The following is a 24,104-nucleotide window of genomic DNA, read 5'->3' as shown; positions in this document are numbered from 1 at the left end:
TGTTCACACCAAGAACGATAACTATGAAGATGACGATAAAGATATAGTTCTAAAAATCGTTCTACATATACAAGAATAAAATGATTCAGAACAATTTTTCCAGCTGTTGAACGATAAAACACTGACAGCCAATCAGAATTCATTCGGCTTGCGCATTTAAAATGGCAGACGACATTGCGGAGAAGTTTATCACCGAGGTCCAGAAAAAGCCACCACTGTTTGATAAGTCAAACCCCCTTTTCAAAGATACTTTATAGAAAAAGGATATATGGAAAACAATCGGTCAGACCCTCGGAATAAATGGTGAGAAGTATTAACAATATTAGGGTTAGCAAACAGTGTAAAATAAAATGACCTCAGGCATCCAGCACTAGTTTCGACAACATTGTCTTGCTTCGTTTGAAGCTGCAGTGAAAAAGACTTGGCGTTGTTTTTATTCCACTATATTGACTTCGTCAGCTGAATTCACTGTTAGATTAGATCGATTACACTAGCTATTCACTCCAAACATAGCATTCTGAGGACATCTGCTGGTTAAAGCCGTGTAATTGCAACAAGAACAGCAAAAACATGTTGTACACACTTTGAAACCGCAGCGCGTGAGCTTAGAATACACAGACCGTTATCGTCCTTTGGTGTGGACTCAAATATATTTATCTTCATAATTATCGTTATTGGTGTGAACGGGCCTTCAGAGTATCAAGTTGTTATCTTAGCAACATACTTTGAATTATGTTTGGAATCAGTTGTGTGTCAAGCACTGTTTGTGAGACGTACAGGGTTACTGCCTATGTAGTGTGTTTTAAATGTCATTTCTGAGGCTCCATTCGAGTTAGGATGCTGTCTCAGAAGGTAGCTGCCTATGTAGATCAGAGACAGCGAGGGTGCTGACTACTAACAGAGCTTATGAGACCCGAAAAGCTGACCTTCCCTTCTGCCTCTAGCCAAACACGCATCCAGAGATGATATTCGTATCAACATCAGAGCGCCACGAAGGGTTTTTCAGGGTGACGGTGTTTGTGTGTGAATGTGCGTGTCCCCTATTTGCTTTACAAGTGCAGGTGACGGACACAATGTGGCGACGTGTCTCTCTCTGTTTGTTTGTGTGGAACAGGACGGCAGGCTGTGAGTGTCCTCATGGTGTCCTCTTCAGCCCACGCTTGGCTTTTGTACAATAACTGTTGATGCTGTTCAGCCAGTGTCAGCACTTATGGTACCTGCACAAGTGTGTGTGTTTGTGTGAGGTTTTGCTGTCCTTTTAGGGAACACATGTAAAGCATAGAAATTGTGGAGGCAAATCTCACGATGCCAATGAGATAAACAGCTTATAAGATGACTAAATTAAGTTTTATTTCAGTAATAAAATGATAAAAGTGTAGTGTTAATAATGCAAGTTGATAGAATCATTCTGCCATACACATTAGGGGTGTGACGAGACAGTTAGCTCACAAGACGAGACACGAGATTGAGTTCACGAGAACTAGACAAGATTTTTTTTCAGTATTTTTAGAACTGTACATGATTTATGAGCTTATACAACTTTTGACCTCCTAACTGAACTCCTTTCCACAAATTGATAATAGAATTATAAACAGTATAAATAAAAATGAACAGTGCAAACAATAACTGCAACCATAATCAAAGTTCTCTCTCGATATTCAAAGTGCAAATACTAATAGACCAAATTTTTCTTCAAGCATGATACAGAGCTAAGAGATGGTTACAACTACACAGCCTAGCCTAAGATATCTTTCATATTGGGAGATATTTGCATGCATCAGGAAGCCGCTTTCAAAATGCGGGGTATTGAAATCGCGTTTGAATGTGCGCTCGCGTTTTACTTTCACTTTCGCAGGTGCTCTGTGAATAGGGAGCGGACGCTCAGATGCTTAGGCTCTGTTCTGCAACGAATCCTCCGCCATGGTCTTGTCAGTCATCTCGTCACATGATCAGTAAACTCTGGTTCCTGCTGCACTATGTACGACTTATGTCGGATTAGTTGGATAGGATTGAAACGACCGTTATCCAACTGAATTAAATGGTTTTTATTTCCATAAAAATCAAATGACAGTGAATGTAAACGTTTCACCCTCACACTCCGTCATGGCAATATTGCGAGACAGCTTTTCACCTCGACGAGAAATCTTGTCACATTTTAATATCATGAGATCTGGACTACTTTTATGGTACACTTCACAAGTTCGCCTGCCCATTCAGTTTGAATGGTTAATGGTAAAACAAACTTGGCTTGCTGTCCTCGAAGGAGGCTCGAACCCGAGGCTCGGCTCGAGCTCCGAGTTAAACCCCCTTATAACTACTGCATAGAGGGAGAATAAGAGAAATAGAGGAGGAGATGGGGAGGAGGAGGGATGCTGGAAGAATTGTCGCTGGGATGACACAGTGACTGCTGCTTATATACGCTTGTAATGATGATTGACAGGACTGAATGTTTAGGCTCCTCCCGAACCTACGTTTGGAACTACATTTTATAGCTTGTCAGTGTCAGTTTGCATTTACTTTCTTTTGTTGTCTGGAGCAGCCTTTGCTATTCTCTTTCTATGCAAGAGGAATGAAGTGTAAATGTTGACATAATTTGCATGTACATTGACTTATTTAAATGTCTATTCCTTGCAAAAACAATTTGAAAATAGCAAAAATGTTCATTTTCTACGAGCAAGTGCATAATGTGGGTGAGGGAGACGAGTGTGACGTCACATCAGTCAGATTCTCTTGTGCAACATGCTGATTTGAGAGCAGTCTGGGACTTTGAAACCCCCTGAATTAAACAAATGGAGACATCCTAAGATCAAGGGTTTTTCAGAGAATTGGCCTGTTACGTTGTCTGAGAAGACATGTAGATTAGCGTTGGATTTCTACACCCACTCCGCTTTTGTGTGTTTGTCATGTTTACTTGCCATCAGACCCATTATCCTGTTTATTCTCGTCCACTTCTGCATGTTGTCTCAAAAGAGTTTCAATTAAATCCAGACAATCGCCGCTTCAGTCAGCTGGAGTGAATTAGAGAGGCTGGTTTGACAGAAGAGAGGAATGAAACCAGGAGGAGGAATAAGAAAAGGAATCATGCTTTTAAAAGCAACAGATGATATGTAAAGCTCTGATGTTTATTTCAGTGTGATGGAAAATGATATGTTTGACAATATTGCAGTTGTTTTTTGATAAAATATATCATAGATAGATAAAACAACTGTTAATAAATAATATTATAATATGTGATAATGTTTCCTATTTAAATAATTTTAAAATGTAATTTATTCCTGTGATCAAAGATGTATTTTTAGCATCATTACTCCAGTCTTCAGTGTCACATGATCCTTTAGAAATCATTCTAATATGCTGATTTCTTATTATCGATGTTGAAAACAGTTGTGCTGCTTCATATTTTTGTGGAAAGCGTGATACATTATTCAAGATTTCAAGATAGAAAGTTCAAAAGAAAAGCATTTATTTGAAATAGAAATATTTTGTAACATTATACTGTCACTTTTGATCAATGAAATGCTTCTTTGATGAATAGAAGTATTAATTCCTTCATACTTTTGAATGGTAGTGTACACAGCATGTTTTAAGTATGTGAAATAGTATGTAATAAGGAACAAACACTAGTATTCTGCATTGTCACATGACCTCACCATTTTGCATGTTTAATTCAGTAAGTATCATTCAGTTTAGGAATAGTTACAGTGAATTTGCATTTCAGTTGTTTGACTAAAATGTCTAAAATGTCATTAGCATTTGTTTTATACAATAATGTGATATTCTAAGCAAAATGGGACGGAATTTGATATGAGCTATATGAAATTGATTGAATAAGTGGCTGCTATGAAGGCAAATGAGTGATTTACAAAGAGGGAGAGAAACAAGCACACACACACACACACACACACACACACACACACACACACACACACACACACACACACACACACACACATGACAGACAGAAGCTGAAAGTTTTGAATTCCAATGGCTGTCTTTCTCTGGTTCTATCTGTGTGCGTGTGCCCATCTGTTATTGTGCGTGTGTTCTGACTCAGTGGCTGTAGTGATTGGGTTTAATCCCAGCTGAGCGCTGAGGAGTGAATGAAGGGCTTAGAGCCGCCGCTTCAGAGCCCAGAGCACAGCCGCGCTGCTCCAACACGTCTAGAAACTTCTGAGACCTGGACGCTGGTGGATCTTTCCTCAGGTTGAGTTCTGATCTTGTGAATTTGTACATGGAGAACTTTGGTTTGGACCAAACTGACTCTGACATGCACAGAGGAGACAAAATGATAAACGGGAAAAAAAAATGGTGTTGGATATGAAGCAATGTTCACTCATAAATTGCTGGTAAATTTCACAAATCCTTACAAAGAAGTAACACATTGAATTAAACTTTACATTTTGAAGTAGAAAGACTGAAATATTATTTTCTTGTAAAGCATACTTCAATAATCTTTGTTTTAATGAACATTATTGGTAACACTTAAAGGGTTAGTTAACCCAAAACTGAAAATTCTGTCTTAAATTACTCACCCTCATGTCGTTCCACACCTTCGTTCATCTTCAGAACACAAATTAAGATATTTTGGTAAAATCAGATGGCTCAGTGAGACCTGCATTGAGAGCAAGTTAACTTAGACTTTCAAACGCCCAGAAAGCTACTAAAGACATATTTAAAACAGTTCATGTGACTACGATGGTTCAACCTTAATATTATCAACCGACGAGAATACTTTTTGTGGACCAAAAAAACAAAATAACGACTTTATTCAACAATATCTAGTGATGGGTGATTTCAAAACACTGCTTCATGAAGCTTCGAAGCTTTACGAATCTTTTGTTTTCGAATCAGTGTTTCGGAGCACCAAAGTCACGTGAACCATTGAAATTTCGAAACACTTATGATGTAACAAGATCATGTGACTTTGGCACTTTGAGATCATTTGATACATGCTCTGAACCACTAATTCGAAACAAAAAATTCGTAAAGCTTCGAAGCTTCATGAAGCAGTGTTTTGAAATCACCCATCACTAGATATTGTTGAATAAAGTCATTATTTTGTTGTTTTTGGCGCACAAAAAGTATTCTCGTTGCTTCATAACATTAAGGTTGAACCACTGTAGTCACATTAACTGTTTTAAATATGTCTTTAGTAGCTTTCTGGGCGTTTGAAAGTGTTAATTAACTTGCTCTCTTTGCAGGCTTCATGAGCCATCGGATTTTATCAAAAATATCTTAATTTGTGTTCTGAATATGAACGAAGGTCTTACGGGTGTGGAACGACATGATGGTGAGTAATTAATGACAGAATTTTCATTTTTGGGTGAACTAACACTTTAGTATGGGGAACAATTCTCACTTTTAACTAGTTGCTTATTAGCTTGCATATTGGCTGTTTATTAGTACATATAAAGCACATATTATTGCCTTATTCTGCATGACCATATTCTACTACCCAATACCTAAACTTAAACACTACAACAACTACCTTACTATTAATAAGCAGTAAATTAGAAGTTTATTGAAGTAAAAGTCATAGTTAATAGTGAATATGTGTTCCCCAAACTAAAGTGTTACCCAATAATTGTTTTTGTTTCACAGTGTAGCTCATGTTCATGTGAATAGCAGCTCAGATCATTAGTTTTTGGTAGAATTGAATGAGAAATGTTTATTATTGAAGTCTGTGACTTTTGATTGCAATTTGAGACGTTGAGATCTTTTACGAACTCTTGGATGAGACACATCTCTAGGGCTTTCTTCCGATGTGAAAATCTGAGAAGCAGAAGAGATTTGAGCAAAAGTCTCAAGTCATTTACTTTCAGTGCTGTTGAGGTGAAACAATTTCACAATTTCTAAGAAAAACAATTGACAATTTCAAGTCATCTTAAAAGTCTCCATTTGATCTCAATGCTCTCCAAGAGAAACAGTTGAAATATTCTCAGATCACAGTTGAGATCTCATTTGTGATTTGAATGTCCTGTGGGTCAGTTAGACATTCATGTAGGCCTCACGAAGCCTTTTTTATGTGTTTTTGACTCATTTGTGACCTGCACATTCTGTTTAAGTAAAGGCTGCATGTATTTGTCTGTTTTATACTTTCACTTGTCCATTCTTTCATCCACCCTTCCATCTATTTGTCCATGTGTTCATGCATGTAGCGCCAAGGTGGCACGTTAACAGTGTCTTTGACTTCCTCTTCCACACGCTTCAGTGTGTGTTGAATTAAACCCTTTAACTCTATTAATTGACCTCAATGCATCAGATTTCCCAGTGTGACAAACCTGCATATATTTGGAATAACATGCTGCAATATACAACTCTATAAAGTATGCACACTGTGCACAGAATGCAAAAGATTCTGTTTTCACTAACAAACCAGTTTCTGCATATGCATAATGAATAATATAAATTTACAATCAATTCAATCTTTTTTTTTTTTCATTGAATATCCTGTTTAACTTGGAAATAGGTCACATTACAGAGGTAAAGTGGGTTGCAGATGCAATTTCATTTGGACTTTTTTGGTCATAGTTTGGTTAAAATGGAAAATAACCACATTTATTTATAATATTTCCATCCATCCATCCAATATTTATAATACAAGTAACAGACAAAGGTAGAATCTAGTATATATAGTGTGTAGTATGCTAGTATGCACAGCCATTGTGTGTTTGTTCTCTTTGACTGCTTATGTGAGTGATTATAGTTGCCCTTTGAGTTACTGTGAAACAGCAGTTATAAATATTAAGGTTTTTCATTTTTTTAGCTCTTGGAAAGGATTTTATATTCCTGGAAAAGAAAGAGAGAGACAGATAGGGCAAGCTGAGAGAGAAAAGAGGGAATGAAATGAAAAAAAAAGAGGGGACAGAGGAAGATCAATCTGTCATTGCTTTTGGTTTATAAGCCATTTGTTTTGTCCATTAATGTCAGGACAGAAGACAGAGCTGTATGGGATTATTTATGTCCATAGCACCAGCAATGCAGGACTGAAGTTTAATTCTTAGGGTCAGGGGTTTGGGGTTTGTTTAAATCCATGCAATAGTAATAGTGAAGCGTGCCTAAGCAAACTTGAGCAATTACACCAAATACTGTCTGACAGAGAGAGATGGAGCCCAGGAAAGATGAACAAAAAAAAAAAAGGGAAGGAAAAAAAGAGATGGATAGACAGAAAGGAAGTTAAGGCAATAAGAGGAGGACAGTACAAAAACAGCAAGACAGTACAAAACAATAAGTCTCAGAGATTGAATTGCTGTGACACAGAGATGTGAGACACGATTACTGATCAGACAGATAAAGAAGCCATATTGAATTTTCACTCTGCACAGTTTCGCTGACTTTTTAAATGCCACTTTACTGTCTGCAAACTCCTAAACACTGCCTTAATTAAAAGAAAACTATGAAATGGCATTCGCAACATTTTTAATATGCCACATTTTCAGCTGAAATAAAGTGTACAGTGAGAGATGGGTGAATCTGGTAAAAATGAAAACTGAAAAGTATTATTTTTATGACAATTAAGTCTGTTGACTACTATAATGCGATATCATTACATTCTCATTACTGTAAACGTGATAATGACAAATTATTTAAATTGTGAAGTATATTTATATGTATATTACGTTAGTAGTATTTTTAACTGAATTTATTTAATTGTTAATACATTTCATATGTATAAATAATAAATATAAAGAAGCCTAAAAATAATAACTTCCTATTTTTTTTCTTTCAATATTAGTGTAAAATGTGATATATTTTTTAGAATTTGTATAATAAAAATATTATAATATTATTTACAAATATATATTATGTATATATTTTTTTTCTTCTGCTTTTGCAGTCTTGCTTATATTATTCAGGGATGGAGATATTATTATATGTTTATTGAAAAATTAAATTGCATTGATGTAATCTGTGCAATAAGACCAGAGCCGTTTATTAAGAACACAGCATCAGTTCTGATTTCACTTTGTCTTTATGTATTATTCAGAGGAGGCCAAACTAAACATACTTGACAAATTTGCTCTCTACTGTAAATATTGCACCAATCAGAGGTGTCATGGCTGTTTAACTGTGCATATGTGATTTGTGCACAGCTTAGCGGTCATCAATCAGTGATCCAATGGCCTCTCAGAGTTAAATGTCAGCTAATGTAGTCTCGACATTAACAGCGAATGCCCTCAGGTTAACTGTACTGAGCTGATTATATTCAGGCACAGATTTTGTAATACAATGAGTGTGTGATACAGTCTGTCACATGCAGCTTTGTGTAACCGAGCCCGGTTTACAGTTTAATGCCACAGCTAGTCTACTAACCACATAACTGAGCCTGGATAGGTTAGTATGGTTAGGTTAGTATGGACTAGCTGTGGCATTGAACTGTACTATTTTCACAAGTCAATCAATCAATCAATCTATCTATCATCGTTCTATCATCGTTTATCGTTGTTCTATCGTTCTATCATCATTCTTTCCTTCTATCTATCATCGTTCTATCGTTCTGTCATCGTTCTATCGGTTTAGCTATTGTTGTTCTATCGTCGTTCTATCATATTTCTGTGGTTCTATCTATCTATTGTTGTTCTATCGTCGTTCTATCATGGTTCTATCATGGTTCTATTGTTCTATCATCGTTATATTGTTCTATCGTCATTCTATCGTCATTCTATCGTTCTGCCATTCTATCGTCTTTCTATCATTGTTCTGTCATCGTTCTATGGTTTTATAGTAGTTCTATTGTTCTATTGTCGTTCAATTGGAATTCTATCATCGTTTTATCATTGTGTCATCATTCTATCATTCTATCGTCGTTCCATCATCCTTCTATTGTCGTTTTATCATCGTTCTATCGCCGTTCTATCGCCATTCTATCACCGTTCTATCATTTTATCATCGTTCTATCATTGTGTCATCATTCTATCATCGTTCTATCGTCGTTCTATTATTCTATCATTGTTCTGTCATTCTATCGTTGTTCTATCGTTCTATCATCGTTCTATCGTCGTCCTATCGTCTTTCTATCATCACTCTATCATCGTTCTATCTTCATTATATCATTCTGTAGTCATTCTATCGTCGTTCTATCATTTTATCTATCATCATTCTATCATTATATCTATCATCGTTCTATCATTCTATCTATCATCGTTCTATCTATCATTGTTCTATCTTTCTATCATTCTATCTGTCTATCATCATTCTGTCTATCTATACTGTACGACTGCCATTAAGTGTAGTACAGTTCTGTTTTTATACATAAATCAGGTTCATTTGCTCTTTTGGATTTTTTTCAGGTGGTTATTTATTTATTTATGGCCATTCTGTGCTTCAGTCTGAATTGTTAGATGAGAAATTGTGTTTTTCAGGATACTTCATACACAATACGCACATTACAACTTTGTTCAGATTCACTCAGTTTACTCGCTCTTTCCCCATATATCAAACTTTGCAGCTTTCACTATATAGTAAATAGTGAGTGTGTAGTTTTGCGCCACTGATGGCACCAAACAGAATTGCAAGAATACTGATCGCTGCCAAACATTGCAATGCCATTTAGTGCTGCTAGAGGTGCAGAAATTACACACTTCACCTTCAGCAACAAACACTCATTTACACTTAATATCTTGGACCAATTTGTTTCGTATTACATGGAGGTCTTACTTATAATCAGGATCACGACTGTGACTTAAAATGCATGAGAAGCATAGGATGGCGTATAGATGTGGATAATGCCCCTAACGCAAGCCTGGTCAATAAGACATAGTGTTTAATACCGTTTGAATTGGCACCCTGGAGTGGAGTGTCATTTGGCGCTTGCATTACTCCTAATGGTGTAGCCATTAAACGCAACTGCCCTTGAATTAGGCTCACCTCTCGAACGCTCACTCTGTTATTTCTCTAACATTAGGTACATTACTGCAGCGAGCCTATTAGTCGTTTAAGCTACCGTTTGAAAGCTTTTGAATGCAGTCAGTGAAAGGTATGTAATTGATATTTTTTATGAGGGCTCTTTTGTCAAGAGTCGAGTGAAGGAGATCGTCTGGAAGTCTGCCCGCATTCTGAGTGGAAATGAGTGGGAGTTTTTGCACCTTAAGCCCGGAGACAGGCGGCAGGTGTTCGTGGGTGAGTCTGGATGCAGATCAGGTGAATCTCCCCAGGAGAATCACGAAAAACAGGGATTGAGTGAGACAAGAGAGCGTGAATCACCTGTGTGGGAGCTGCTCTGATTATGGTACTTCCAATGGTGTCCGAAAATGGAGATTAGAAACAATATCGCGCTCCCACGCATGATTAAAGCAATAGCTCACCCTGAATGTAATATTCTGTCATTTACTCACTCTCATGTTATTCCAAACCTTTTTCTTCCGTGATGCACAAAAGGAGATGTTTAGTTGAATGTTCACAATGCTCTTGTTTAAAAAAGCACCATGAAAGTACTCCATGTGACTTGTGTTTATGCATTGGGCAGATGCTCTTGGACTTTCAGTTCATTTATTTAAATTTATATATATTTATTTGATTGATTATATATATATATTTGGCTTATCTGACTCTAAAAAATCAGTACATCATATACAATGCACACAATACAAATTCAAATTCATTTTAACTTGCTCTTACCCCATATATTGAACATTGTCTCTTTCACTATACAGTAAATAGTGAAAAAAACTTACAGTATAGTAAATAGAATTTAAATTCAAAAGAATTTAACTAGAAAAGCAAAGTTAGAGATAGATAGATAGATAGATAGTGATGTATGAGAAAAATATATAATATCTGTGTGTCCTTCCATTATTATGCTGGCATCAGAGCTATGAATCTCAACAAAATGGGCTCTAATTAGAAGAACATCTTGTTCAAACTTTGAAGACACAGCCTGAACAGTTCTAGCAATTATTAGTGGAAAAAACTTTTGCAAACTTTCCTCTATTTTTATCTGGGCAAACGCACTGATCTGTGGTCTCGTCTGAAGCTGTCAGGTGTTCATTTCTCCTTCATGAGCACAGGAAGTGAGAATTGCGTAGGTCAGATAAAAACTCCACTGTTATCTCCAGATGGGGAGAGCATCTTTTCCATAGTCTTACTTGGATCAGCTACTTTTAAAATTTGCATGGTGTACATTTAACCAATTACTAGTGCTGATGCAATCAATATGCAGCCAATTAAACACATGCTTCATTTAGACGGCAACATGTTGAAACTGGAATCAAGTCTGTTGCTGCAACTCGGAATTTCTTGCATCCTAGTTAGAAAAGTGCAGGAAAAGTTTCAAGCAGGAATATTCCACATCTTACTTTAAATGGAGTGCAGTATTAGGCTGCATCCTAATTCGCGTACTTAGTAGTATGTGAAATTAGCATTAGTGCATCCTAAATCATATTGTTTGGTGTACTGTTTTCAAAATGTGCATCCCATCATGGTGTCTGGACTAATAGTGACCATAATTCTGTTATTATGTGTTATGGGCTAATATTACCCACAATCCTGTGTTCTGTGATTAAGGATGGTTATTTTTATATCAAATTTTTCACATAACTGGAAATTTTAAGATGCAGTTTTTAGATGTGAACCTAAAACTGAATAATAAATTTAAAAATAACACAGATGCTAACTCAACACATTCATGCAAACACAAAAAGTATGTGACAAAATGTTTTTTCCAATTTAATGACTGTAATATTTTGTCCCAATACTTCCATACTGTGTCTTACCACATACTCAAATGTACATACTTCCTCATCCCTCATCAGTAAATCGCATTAGTGTGCAGTAGAAGACTGCAAATTGGGATGCAGCATATGAGTCAGTGTAGTGGATGTCATGAATGTGGATTTCTGTGAAACATCTGCCACACTGACTTTCTGGGAAAAGTTTCCTGACATATTGAGCAGGTTTGAAGTGAATTATCACCATTAACACAGAGGAGTGGGTTGTTTCTGTAGAGATGGAGCTTTTCAATGATGATGACGCATGTAATGAATCTATAACATGCTGAGCGGCCCACGTGTTCCGAGAACTGTGTCAAGAGACAATTTATCCTGCGTTTAAACAATACATAAAGCATTTTACATAAGATTTGTAGGATTCCAGTGCTGCATTTTTTACACTAATTTGTAAAGACTTTTTTCCAGATATACCTTGAAATAAAGTAAATAAATTACCAGAAAATAATACTATAATACATGCTGTTTTAGATTAATTGCATTGCGTTTTATCTCAGATAAAGTATGAAAAATATGTACACTTATGTTCCTTCCTTTTACCACCAGTGTAACTAGTACATGCGTAGTTGACAAATACCTTTGTATGAAAAGCATTTCCTGCAGTCTGACATGCTAAACTCCATCTAATGCTAAATGCTAAACATTTTTCTCATTTATTTATAATTATTATGCATGCAGCATCAGCTTATTAACTGAGAAACTTCATGGAATAACTCATTTAAAATGAACTAGTGAGCAAAAAGGTGTTTGAAAATGTGACATGCTCCAGAGTCACTTTGACCCAGAAACACTTTTTGAGATTTAAGCTCTAAAATAAAAAGCAAAGTCTCAGCCATCATTTGAGTAATTATGTGTCTGCAACAGTTTGAAATAGAAACATAATAATCATTCTGTTTTACTTAAAAGGATAAAACTTTGAGTCAAAGTGACCCAAAATGATGGACTAGGTCACAAATCATATAAAAAAGAACTTAAAATGGTGAACACTTACAAGTCCTAAAATATACACTTTACCTTACATTCATAACATTTTTTACATACAGTCTTGATGCTGATTTAAAACAAATTGTCATTTTGGATTTCAGACTTCAGGTCATTCTTCTTCTGTTACCCATGATCCTTCATTTTTGACCTCTGTATCTTTTCTTTCTTTCAGAGGTTGGCTGGAGAGGCTGAAAAAATCCAACGAGAGCATCAATGGCAAGATGGAATCAAAGTAAGGTCAAAGTTCAACTGTCTTGAGATTTGAGATTACCAACTTACTCAACTTTTAATGAGAATATAAGAAGAATATAATTTTCTTTCTTTCAGTAACAGTAGCAAATGGAAATGAATAGTTGTGACAGACCGATGGATTTATGGGTGGATGGATGGATGGATGATAGATGATGGATGGATGGATGGATGGATGGATGGATGGATGATAGACGGATGGATGGATGGATGGATGGATGGATGAATGGATGGATGATAGACGGGTGGATGGATAGATGGATGGATGGATGATAAACGGGTGGATGGATGGGTGGGAGGGTGGGTAGGTGGGTGGATGATGGATGGATGGATAGATGATAGACAGATGGATGGATGGATGGGTGAATGATGGTTGGATGGATGGTTGGATGGATGGATGGATGGATGGATGGGTGGGTGGGTGTATGGGTAGATGGATGGATGGATGATAGACGGATGGATGGATGGGTAGGTGGGTGGATAGATGGATGGATGGATGGATAGATGATAGATGGATGGATGAATGGATGGATGGATAGACGATGGATGGATGGATGGATGGATGGATGGATGGATGGATGGGTGGGTGGGTGGATGGATGGATAGATGATAGACGGATGGATGGATGGATGGATGGATGGATGAATAGATGGATGGATGGATGGATGGATAGATAGATGGATAGATGGGCATATGTATATATGTAAGAATTGCTGATTTATCAGGTTCTGGTAAATGTCAAATGAAATCTAGTAGGGAAATGCTGTAAAATTTTACGGCTGAGACTGTGTATGTGAAAAGAAAGCTAGTCTCAAATCTGTATTCATAAAAGCAGGTAATCTAAAATTAGCCAAAATATTTAGTATATGAACATATAAGGGCTGAACAACTTTGTGAATGATCGGTATTAACTTTCAGCAGAGTCGGTTTGTGAACAGGACCATTCATGGCTACAAAAACAGACACTAGACCAATGCGGTACATACAGAGGACACACACAGACATAAACACACATACATGACACACACACACACACACACACACACACACACACACTGCTGTGTGATGTTGGCTGTCTCCAGGGAGACCGTGCTTGCTGTCATGCTACACTTCCCACAAATGGATTTTTAACCCCGTTGCTCCCGCGGGATATTTGAGAATAGGCTCTAAAACTAATAATTATGAGACCTCCTCTCTGAGAGAGCCCATCTCTATTCATGGCTGCTTAGCCACTAAAGTCACCAGTGAAGGGGTGGGCGATAGAGGACGCACAACGCTGTCTGTCACCCCACATGCTCCGGCATCAACTCATATGACATGATAGACTTCTGATGGACTGTGTATTATATTATACACACACAAGCACATACATGGACATAGATGTGCATTACCAAACTGTTTAACAGAGGCTATTTCTAACCTTGTTCCAGAGGATTGTCTTTGGATGTCTTTGTAGTTGGATTGGATAAGTCGGCATGAAATGAAAATTCACCCTATTTTCTAAATGCATGTTATTGACCTTGTTGGAAACAATTCATCCATGCATTTTTTTTTGACCTTGGAATTTTAGGGCCTGTTTAAACCTGGTCACTTCATGGATTTTCTCTGATTGGACAGCTATCTGAACATGAAAAGACCAGGAAATGCCCTCCGAAATGCTTTCGAGACAGATTTAAATCTGATCACTCAAACCACTTCATGAGGTGGTTTGAGACGCATTCCAGACAAAACTGGACAAGTGTAAATGCATCTGGTTATTGAAACCACATATGTTAATTTTACTCCTCCCAAAATGTTAAAAAACAAACATGTGAGAGCGTATTATAGACATAGCTATATGACATGTTATAGCCAGATATGACAGTGCCATTGCAACATGCATCGCCGCCTCTTCCGCAAGCTAACATGCAAACTGCCGCAAATGAAAAATAAGCACTCAAAACAAAATCATCTTCATTAAAAGTAGTGAGACTAAATGATCTTACCAGTGCTGATGCCGCTCTTTCTCCTATTGCGGTCTTTGACCTTGAAATTAGCTGATGATAAATAAAATGCAGCTCATATCTGTTGCTTTCGTTGATGTGAACTACATTAAGTTTGCATATAGCGCAGGAACTGAAGATTGGATTTATATTCATTTTGCGCAGACACATTTATGTGGACGAGTGTAAATGGAACCGTTTTTAACAAATCAGATAGATATCCGATCAGTAAAACACATGAAGTGATCAGGTGTAAACAGGCCCTTAAAGTCAGCATGAAATGGAAATTCACCCTGTCAGTTATCTAAATGCATGTTATAGATATTATTGGGAACAATTCATCAAATTGTATGTATATGTTTTCATGTCGCTTTATTTCATCATGACTTTAAATCAAAATGCCATAATTAGCATGTTATGTTATGCGTGTTACTATATTACATTTGAGTGTAGCAGCAATCACACAAACTAATGTATGTTAAAGCGCTGTTCACACCAAGGACAGTAACTGTAATGATAAGTAACTATTAAGTTTTAATAATTGTTCTAATTCAATTTCGAAACACTGCTTTATAAAGCTTCGAAGCTTTACGAATCTTTTGTTTCGAATCAGTGTTTCGGAGCGTGTATCAAACTGCCAAAGTCACATGATTTCAGTAAACGAGGCTTCGTTATGTCATAAACGTTTAGAAATTTCAATGGTTCACCACTGGGGGGCGTAACTTTGGCAGTTTGATACAAGCTCCGAACCACTGATTCGAAACAAAAAATTGTCTGAAGCAGTGTTTTGAAATCGCCCATCACTAGATATTGTTGAATAAAGTCGTTTTTTTTTTTTTTGGTGCACAAAAAGTATTTTCATTGCTTCATAACATTAAGGTTGAACCACTGTGGTCACATGAACTGTTTTAAATATGTCTTTAGTAGCTTTCTGGGCATCTGAAAGTGTTAATTATCTTGCTGTCAATGGAGGCCTCACTGAGCCATCGGATTTTATCAAAAATATCTTAATTTGTGTTCTGAAGATGAACGAAGGTCTTACGTGTTTGGAACGACATGAGCGTGAGTAATTAATGACAGAATTTTCATTTTTGGGTGAACTAACCCTTTAAGTAACTTCATCCTGTTTCTCCTAAAATTGATTTGCTTATCCGAGTGAAACAGCTTCTCGAACAGGAAAAAATGTAGGGTGGGGCTTCATTTTGTCCATGGGGATTTGATTGGATGGTTGTGGTTTGCTGTTGGTGGATCTCATGTGAGTGACAGTTTGCTCCGCCCTCATGGCAATAAAAACACGTTATCTGTCAATTTTGATTTCATGGTAAAATATTTGAGCTCATATTGAGATTTAGATCTTGAGTACTGAGGTTTGTAATCGACAATAATGTGTGAACTTGTTAAGTGTGTACAATGGGTTAGTACATTAGCATGCTAACGGGATAGTTCACCCAAAAATTTGTCATCATTTACTCACCCTCAAGTTGTTCCAAACCTGTATGAGTTTCTTTCTTCTGTTGAACACAAAAGAAGATATTTTAAAGAATGTTGGTGACAAAGCACCCATTGACTTCCATATTATTTTTTTTCCTACTAAGTCAATGGGTGTCGTCAACTGTATGGTTACCAACATTCTTTAAAATATCTTCTTTTGGGCTCAACAGAAGAAAGAAACTCGTACAGGTTTAGATATTTTTGCCATATTCATTTAGACGTCTTTCATATATGGCTTCTCTCTCTCTCTGTATTTCCATCACTCTTTCTCCCGCCCCACTCACCTTCCTCTTTCACTATCTCTCTCTTTCCTCTCACACCTCCCTCTTATCTGTCCTCGTTTCTAATCAGGCGTGAAAACAGTTTGAAAATATCATATTGTTGCAAATACTGCAATTGAATCCTAATGGCGTGCGGACATTAATAATGTATTGCGGGGCTGATTTCATTTGCCTTTATAATTAGGCCAGGTAATGAAGCACTGTAGGGGCCAAACCAATTCACCGTCTTTACGGGAGAGACAAGAGCAAGAGGAGGGGCGTCGAGGATGCTGGGATACGGCGAGGGGTCTCTCCATTTGTCGATTTTAGATTCGAAACAGTTTCACTCTCTCTTTTGGAGCGACGCTGTAATTAGATTAGTCTCACATGCTCTTTAGCACATTAGCAGCGCAAAAACGCACGAGTCTCAGAGCGACGGATTGAGTAAATACGAGAGACGGTGAGAAAAAGAGGCACGCAGATCAGATACAAAAGGGTAACAGGCTTATAAATAGTGTTGGGGAAGCTAGTTTGAAGTAGCTAAGCTGCTCTCACATAGTTATGTACACTAGTAACTATGATTTGCTACTTGCTATTGCTAGTTAAAGACAGGTGATAGTAATGGGAGCCATGTTCTCATAGATGGTTTAGATAAATTATTCACTGATTTGTTTTTTATTCAAGCTTCTTTAAAAAAAAAAAAAATGTTAATTACTATGTTTTTCACTAGGTGTTTGTTACTAATTTGTTCTATTTGTTTTATTACTTAATACTTACAGTATTTTAGTATTATTTAAATACTATTATAGTATTTGATATTTTGAATTAGCTGTAATTTTAACATTTTTAACTTTTAATTTAAGTTTTAGTGATTTTGCTATGTGCTTTTTAAATTGTTTTATTAATTTATTATTATTAATTATTAATAAATTATTATTGATTCATTAAATAATTTTTAATACTTTTTATTTGATTAATTTTTAATGTTTATATTAAGCTTTAATTTATTTTTATTTCAGTTTTAGTAATTTTAATACTTATTTAGTACAAATTTTTATTATTAATAATAATCAGTAATATTTGTTTATTTATATTTTTGAGTTTATCATGTTTAAGTTTATAAAAATTATATTTAATTTGATTTAAGCTTCAATTGACGAAAACGATTTTTAATAGTAGTTAACAATAACAACACTGATTTAAAGGTACAATATAGGATTCGCTCTAGTGACATCTGCAGTTAAAATATAAAAATGCAAGTTAAAATTGTAATTTATTACTGAGATAAAGTATTTGTGATCTCAAAGTCATGAACAGTTTTAAAAAGATTGCTCCATTAATTATTTTCAGTGTTGTAGTAGCTTGTAGTGTTAAAGAAGACTGACTGTAGTTTAACTACTTTAAATGATTGGTAGTTTCAAAATAGCTTGACACTAACTAATTGGTAACAAATATATGATATGCATACATTTACTTTCTTGCTAATGAACAAAGCTTGTAAAATCACCCTCTTTTGATAGTCAGTAACTCTTTTCATGTAGAGGTCACAGTAGCGCAGGCCACTTGAAGCCCTAACACAAATGAAATGTCCTGTGCGTACATCACCACACGTCTCTTTGCTTAACTGTATTACCATAAACGCCGACCACGTGTATGTTTCTGCATGCATGGCCAACTGTGGAAACGAGAACACCTGCCCATACTAGTGTGTGCGTCTGTGTGTGTTTGCGAAGCGCTTGTTCAGTACCTGCCTCAGTCCATCTGTGCTTTGTGCTAACAGAGGTGACATCATCGGCCCAGATTCCCAGAATACCGTGGCTGCTGTTGCTGTAGCGACCGGAGAGGCAGCTCGTACTTCATTGCGCGAGTCACCATTACTTTGCCCCGCGCGCTTCCCCTGATGGCCAGACATCGCAGCTGCCATACACACTTAATTACCATGACAGGCATGATAGATAACCGCACACCTCATCTGTTCGGAAAGTCCTGCGCGTCTGTCCTCGCACATCAGTGACGTAAAACACAGTGAGCCACTTTACATAAAGACGTCATTTATTGACCAGGTCATTATGTTATGCTGTACATTTTTGTGTTTATATGCATTAAAATGATGGATAAAATGTTAAACTCAGTATTTAGAGATAGAACATAGAAATTGTATTCGTTGAAATGGAAATGTATTAAGAAATATTCCAAGTGTTTCTTTATTTTCTCCTTTAATCAAAAATTTTCAAATGTTTTCTTGGCGATTTATAGATTTTTACCAGCGTCATCAATATCACTTTACATTCTGTTGTAATATCCATTTAAATAAAAAAGCCAGTTCCTAATGGCATCATCCTACAGGAAGTAACATCATTTTGGAGGGAAATGAAAGTAAATATTAGCGATGTTCAAATTTTTTTATATTTTTTTAAGTTCTTAAATGAAAATATATATTTTAATTATATTTAAATGTTATATATTTGTTTTTCCATTTTATTAATTTATAATACATATATTTCATAACATTAAAAAATAATCTAATAATATAGAGCTTGATCCAAGCATATTTCTGAAAGTCAAAACATTCATTTATTTCAGAGTTCATAAAGTGCTGCATAACATACTTGACCTGACTGTCCTTGTCGATATAATGACATGTAAATCGTCAAGATTCTTTTGTTAGGATCTTATGATACCAGATCGTACAATATATAGTGTTTAACATGTTATATTTGTTTGTCCAGCCACCTGTCTCCATCCACAATACTGAATAAGCTGTTTGAATGCAGCGGTTGTCATGTTTGACCACAGTATCGAGCTCTCCCGGCTCGGCTTGTAATAACAACAGCGCTAGTCGTGGCACGCCGGCCTTTTAAATCCATCTGAATGCAATAGTGTGTGAAATAGTCGTTAAATTCTTTTATTGCGTCTTATTTCTCAAGGTCGTTTAGGCCAGCCTCTCTGTCACAATTGGTTTGAGAGCCATTTCTTGGCTGATTAATGCGATTGTCTCGTTTAAACTGGTGCAGGCAGCACAACGACTACGAAAAGACTACATCTCCTTCGACTCACTACCCTTTTCATTGGGTATTGTAATACCATATTCTCTGCGGATGACAAGGCACTGTTGAGAAGAATAAACAAGGACTGTGTCAGATCTAGATCTGAACGTGATGAAAACATGTGGTTGTCTTGTATATCTGTTGAGCATCATGGGTCTCAACAATCTAAATGCAATTGATTCAGAATATTTATACATTTATTCAGGTTCCTCTGGTTTTATCAATGATATAATGATATTTGCTAAGACATCGACATTACTATGTCTCATACGGAAAGAGCATATAGATAGATAGACAGACAGACAGACTGACAGCCATGCTAATATAGAGCCATATCGCACGGCTATGAGTGTGTTATTGTGTTTGTACAACAGTTAGACTGCACAAGTGTGTAAATAAATAAGAAACAACAACAGCATGTCTTTAAAAAACCCTCTTTTGTGAGAAACTTATTGTATTATGTAGAATAGATTATTATGAGAGAGAGAGATTGACTGAGCAAGTGCATTACCTGCATCTAGATGATATTCTTCAGGTCAATCTTACATTCATGATGGCAAAATCAGTTTGAATGTCTGCTGAGGAAATTATTTATAATATCCTTTATCTTTGTCCTTTTAACATTTAAGGGGATTTCCCATTACAGTGCTAGTCAATGCATTTGCCAGTTGCGTCTTGTAAGATGTTGTTTAAAGTAAAAAAAAACATCCTTGTTTACAACCTTGCATCTGACTCACTCGTAAAGACAGTCTTTGCTGCCATCTAATGGCGCATTAATGTAACTTTCACTGAAGTCACAATCACTAACGGACCTTTTCTCAATACCAAATACGACATTGAACAATAATATTTAAAGGTCCAGTGTATAATATTTAGGAGGATCTATTGATAAAAATGCAATATAATATACATAACTATGTTTTCAGTGGTGTATAAAGACCTTACAAAATGAACTGTTATGTTTTTATTACCTTAGAATGAGCCATTTCTATCTACATACACTCCAGGTCCCCTTACATTATCTCAAACACTGTTTACATGTTGTGCTGGCATGTTTCTACAGTAGCCCTAATCAGACAAACTGCTCTACAGAGCGTGTTTCGTCTCTATGTTATTGTTCTTCTTCGTTGGTGTTCTTAGAGGCAGCTTGCATCGTCACTACATTGAATAATATAAATATAAAGTTATCGAACGTAATATAGCCCTTAAGCCAAATCGATTTACTCTGGAACAAGTAATACATTAATAAAACCAAAGATTGCCCATTTGATATACCCAAAACGAATTATATCTCATGTTTAACCACCATCTACATAAGAGCCAGCGGCAAATTCCCGAAGGACTGGCCGAAATGAAGCTGTTCTCGGCAGGTACGACGGCCTGGAGCTCAAATCTATGAAAACGAATAAACAAATTTTCAACTAGCCGCTATGTTTACATACACGTTGCATATTTGAGGTCTAAATAACTACATTCTCGCCTGAGAAAACTCTTAAAACTACATTCCGTGGCACAACAACAGTATTATCTGTAAAAATATGGCAGACTTTCTTGTCCGCCATGACACTCGCTGTGAGAATGCTGAAAGCGGAGTGATTCAAACGGTGAAATGGTTCCCGTTGTGATACTGGTAGAATATTGCATGGCTGGAAAGATCTCTCAGCCAGTCAGATTTGAGAACCAGAACAAACTGTTGTAATGACAACATGCTGTTATGATAATAGCTACATTTGTTTTTGCTTTGCTTAGTACTAAAGTAATAACTATTTTCAATGTTGCACAACCCATTAATGTGGCTACAATCGTACCATCACTACAATTACAGCTCTATTCATTATCACTGAATGCATTGCGATGGTTTAGTCCGTATCTGTTTCCGCTAAAGTTAACTGTGCTTATCAGCGTATTTGTCCCTGTACTTGTAGCTGTCAATCTGAAGGTAAAGAGCTGCGAGGAAGCCCAGGCCTGTTTGATTAGATGTGTTTGAAGGGGTGTTGTAAGGAAAGGATAGCGCTGCGTAAGACAGCAGTGAGAGGGAGCGAGAGAGGGGAAAAGATGTGCACTTTCCATCCAGTGTGTCAGCAGTATGTTTGAAATGCATTAGTGCTAATAGCTGTGCCATTAGGGGAGAGAGGAGAGGCACTCTACAGATGGGTTACTATGGTGAGAGAGACACAGCCATCTTCCAGGCCATTTGCCATAATCATCATTCTGTAATCAATCAAGCCTTTCATCATAAAACAAGAAGGTTGCATTATTTTCAAGCAGCTCTTTTGACATTGCATTCATGAAATTTTGCCTCTGCATGTGTTTAAATATATTCTGACTTTAGGTTAATGTTTCGGGATATGAAGTTGCTCAGATGTGTGTTCTGTTAAATCAGAAATTTGGTTACAATATGTACTGTACATATGACAATTACATTTTTAAAGATTTGTTAAGAACTTTTAGTGTTGCTATGTGGTTTCTAACTTACTGAATTAAACATTATGCTGAGGTCATGTGACAGCAGTGTAGAGTACTACTATTTGAAATGCACAGTATGCAGAAGTAGTATGCTAGTATTCCATTCCAATCAGAGTCATACACACAATGTATTAGACAGCCATAGATAATCAGTAACATTAGACGCCCGCGGGGAGCAGTTCTCACTCTCTTTGGTTTCGTGCCCTTCTGTCACTTTCTTTTTCCGACTCTCTTTCCTCTGGAGGTCAGTAACGCAGGTTGTAAGTTCCATTATCTCTCCCGTGGATATGCTTCATGCCTCCAGAAGCTCAACCTGCAGCTATAAAGCCTTGCAAAACGTTCACAGCCTTCAACATCTTCATTTTACACCCAGCAGCAGATGTATTTCTTAGAAAAGGTGCTCTAAACATTTAAGGAATAGTTCAGGCAAAAATTTAAATGCTGTCATTATTTATTCAGCCTCATGTTGTCAGTTTATGGATTGTGCCGTCACTGTTCTCTGTGCATTTAGTGCACATGTCCACATTTAGACATTAAGTAAAGCATTTAAGCTTCAAAAAGTACGTAAATGCAATGGAAAAGTAAGTAGTAGCTTGTGCACTGTTTCAAGTTTCATGTCCTATGATAGATTTGTGTGAAAAACACAACACAATTTAAGTTATTATTTATTATTTACTGTTAATCTTTTCCAGTGAGCTGCAACCAAATCATTGAGTTGAACTAGAGAACCGAATCAGTCTGATTCATGAACAAATCATTCACACCAGTTTGGATCAACTGATTCATTGGAAAGATTTGACTCTAAAGCATGATTTGTTCATGGCTAACCGGACATGGCTAGGTTTCTTGTTTTGATCAGTTTTTCACACAAAGCTATTATGTATTCAGAAGACTTGGAATATATAAAGCATTATTTTATTTTATGGTGCTTTTATGTCCCTTTGAAGCTTGAAAGCCCATTAATTGTAATTTCAACAATCTTTATAACTTGTGTTGCACTGAAGAAAGAAAGTCATACAGGTTTGGAACAACATGAGGGTGGGTCATTAATGACCAAATTTTAACTTTTAGGTGTTTATCCCTTTACAGTCCCCCTGTAGTCAATAATTTTATCCCTTAAAACTTATCTTTGATCACCAAAATGACATATTTAAATGTTTTTTCATGTGAAAAAAAATTCTTCATGCCTTAAAATAGCTTGAATGTAACTCTACACTCTTGCCTCATTTAATATACGTGGATCAATGAATATGCAAATTAACCCCGCCCACGTTGACGTGATTGGTTACATGGTAGTTTCTGACGTCACGGACACCAGCGATTTCAAACCGCAGGTTTGTCTTTGAGACTGTTTTTTTTTCACTGCAGTTTTAAAGAGAAAATACTCAGCAATGGTGTTGACATATGAATTTGCACATGGTTTGCATATTAAAAACACCACATAGACATATAAACAACATTAAAAACTTGATTTTCACCACAGGGGGTCTTTAAGAGAGTTAACATACATCATAAAAACTTTTTGTCTTTGAAAATTAGAAGTTGGCACACTTTTTGACGACTCTTGAAGACTCCTCATATTCTTGAAGACAGCTACTTCTCTGAATGCTTAATAAAAATATAGGAGGGCGATTCTAAAAACACCATATAGCATCATGTTTAACCAGAGTATCAAACTGACAGCAAATAAATAAATAGCCTAATAAAACAAGTAGAAAATATGTCAGCACAGCTCAAGGACATAAAAATGGAATAAGTCCAGAATGGAGGTTGGTCTTGTACAGCTCTACTTTTAGCTTGATTAAAGGTCTTAAAGATGGCCCTCTAAGGCTGGTAATGTATTCAATGGCTAATGGGCCCCAGCCACTTAGAGGGGACGGGAGAGAGAGCAGCTCTATCTTT

The 24,104-nt window shown here is 36.5% G+C and overlaps 1 protein-coding gene across 2 annotated transcripts in view; it reads left to right on the top strand.

The window, feature by feature from the left end:
- Window positions 1-24,104, top strand: part of cacna2d2a (calcium channel, voltage-dependent, alpha 2/delta subunit 2a) — a 211,778-nt gene that overhangs the window by 85,991 nt on the left and 101,683 nt on the right. For both annotated transcript variants that reach the window (XM_051897062.1, XM_051897063.1), the window contains exon 4: window positions 12,880-12,939. In XM_051897062.1, the coding sequence (XP_051753022.1) occupies window positions 12,880-12,939 (60 nt within the window). The remainder of the gene's footprint in view (window positions 1-12,879; window positions 12,940-24,104) is intronic.

Source organism: Ctenopharyngodon idella, chromosome 6 (genome assembly GCF_019924925.1).
Source record: "Ctenopharyngodon idella isolate HZGC_01 chromosome 6, HZGC01, whole genome shotgun sequence".
Lineage (NCBI taxonomy): Eukaryota > Metazoa > Chordata > Actinopteri > Cypriniformes > Xenocyprididae > Ctenopharyngodon > Ctenopharyngodon idella.
The sequence above is the reverse complement of the archived record's forward strand: the minus strand, read 5'-3'. Positions and strand labels throughout refer to the sequence as shown.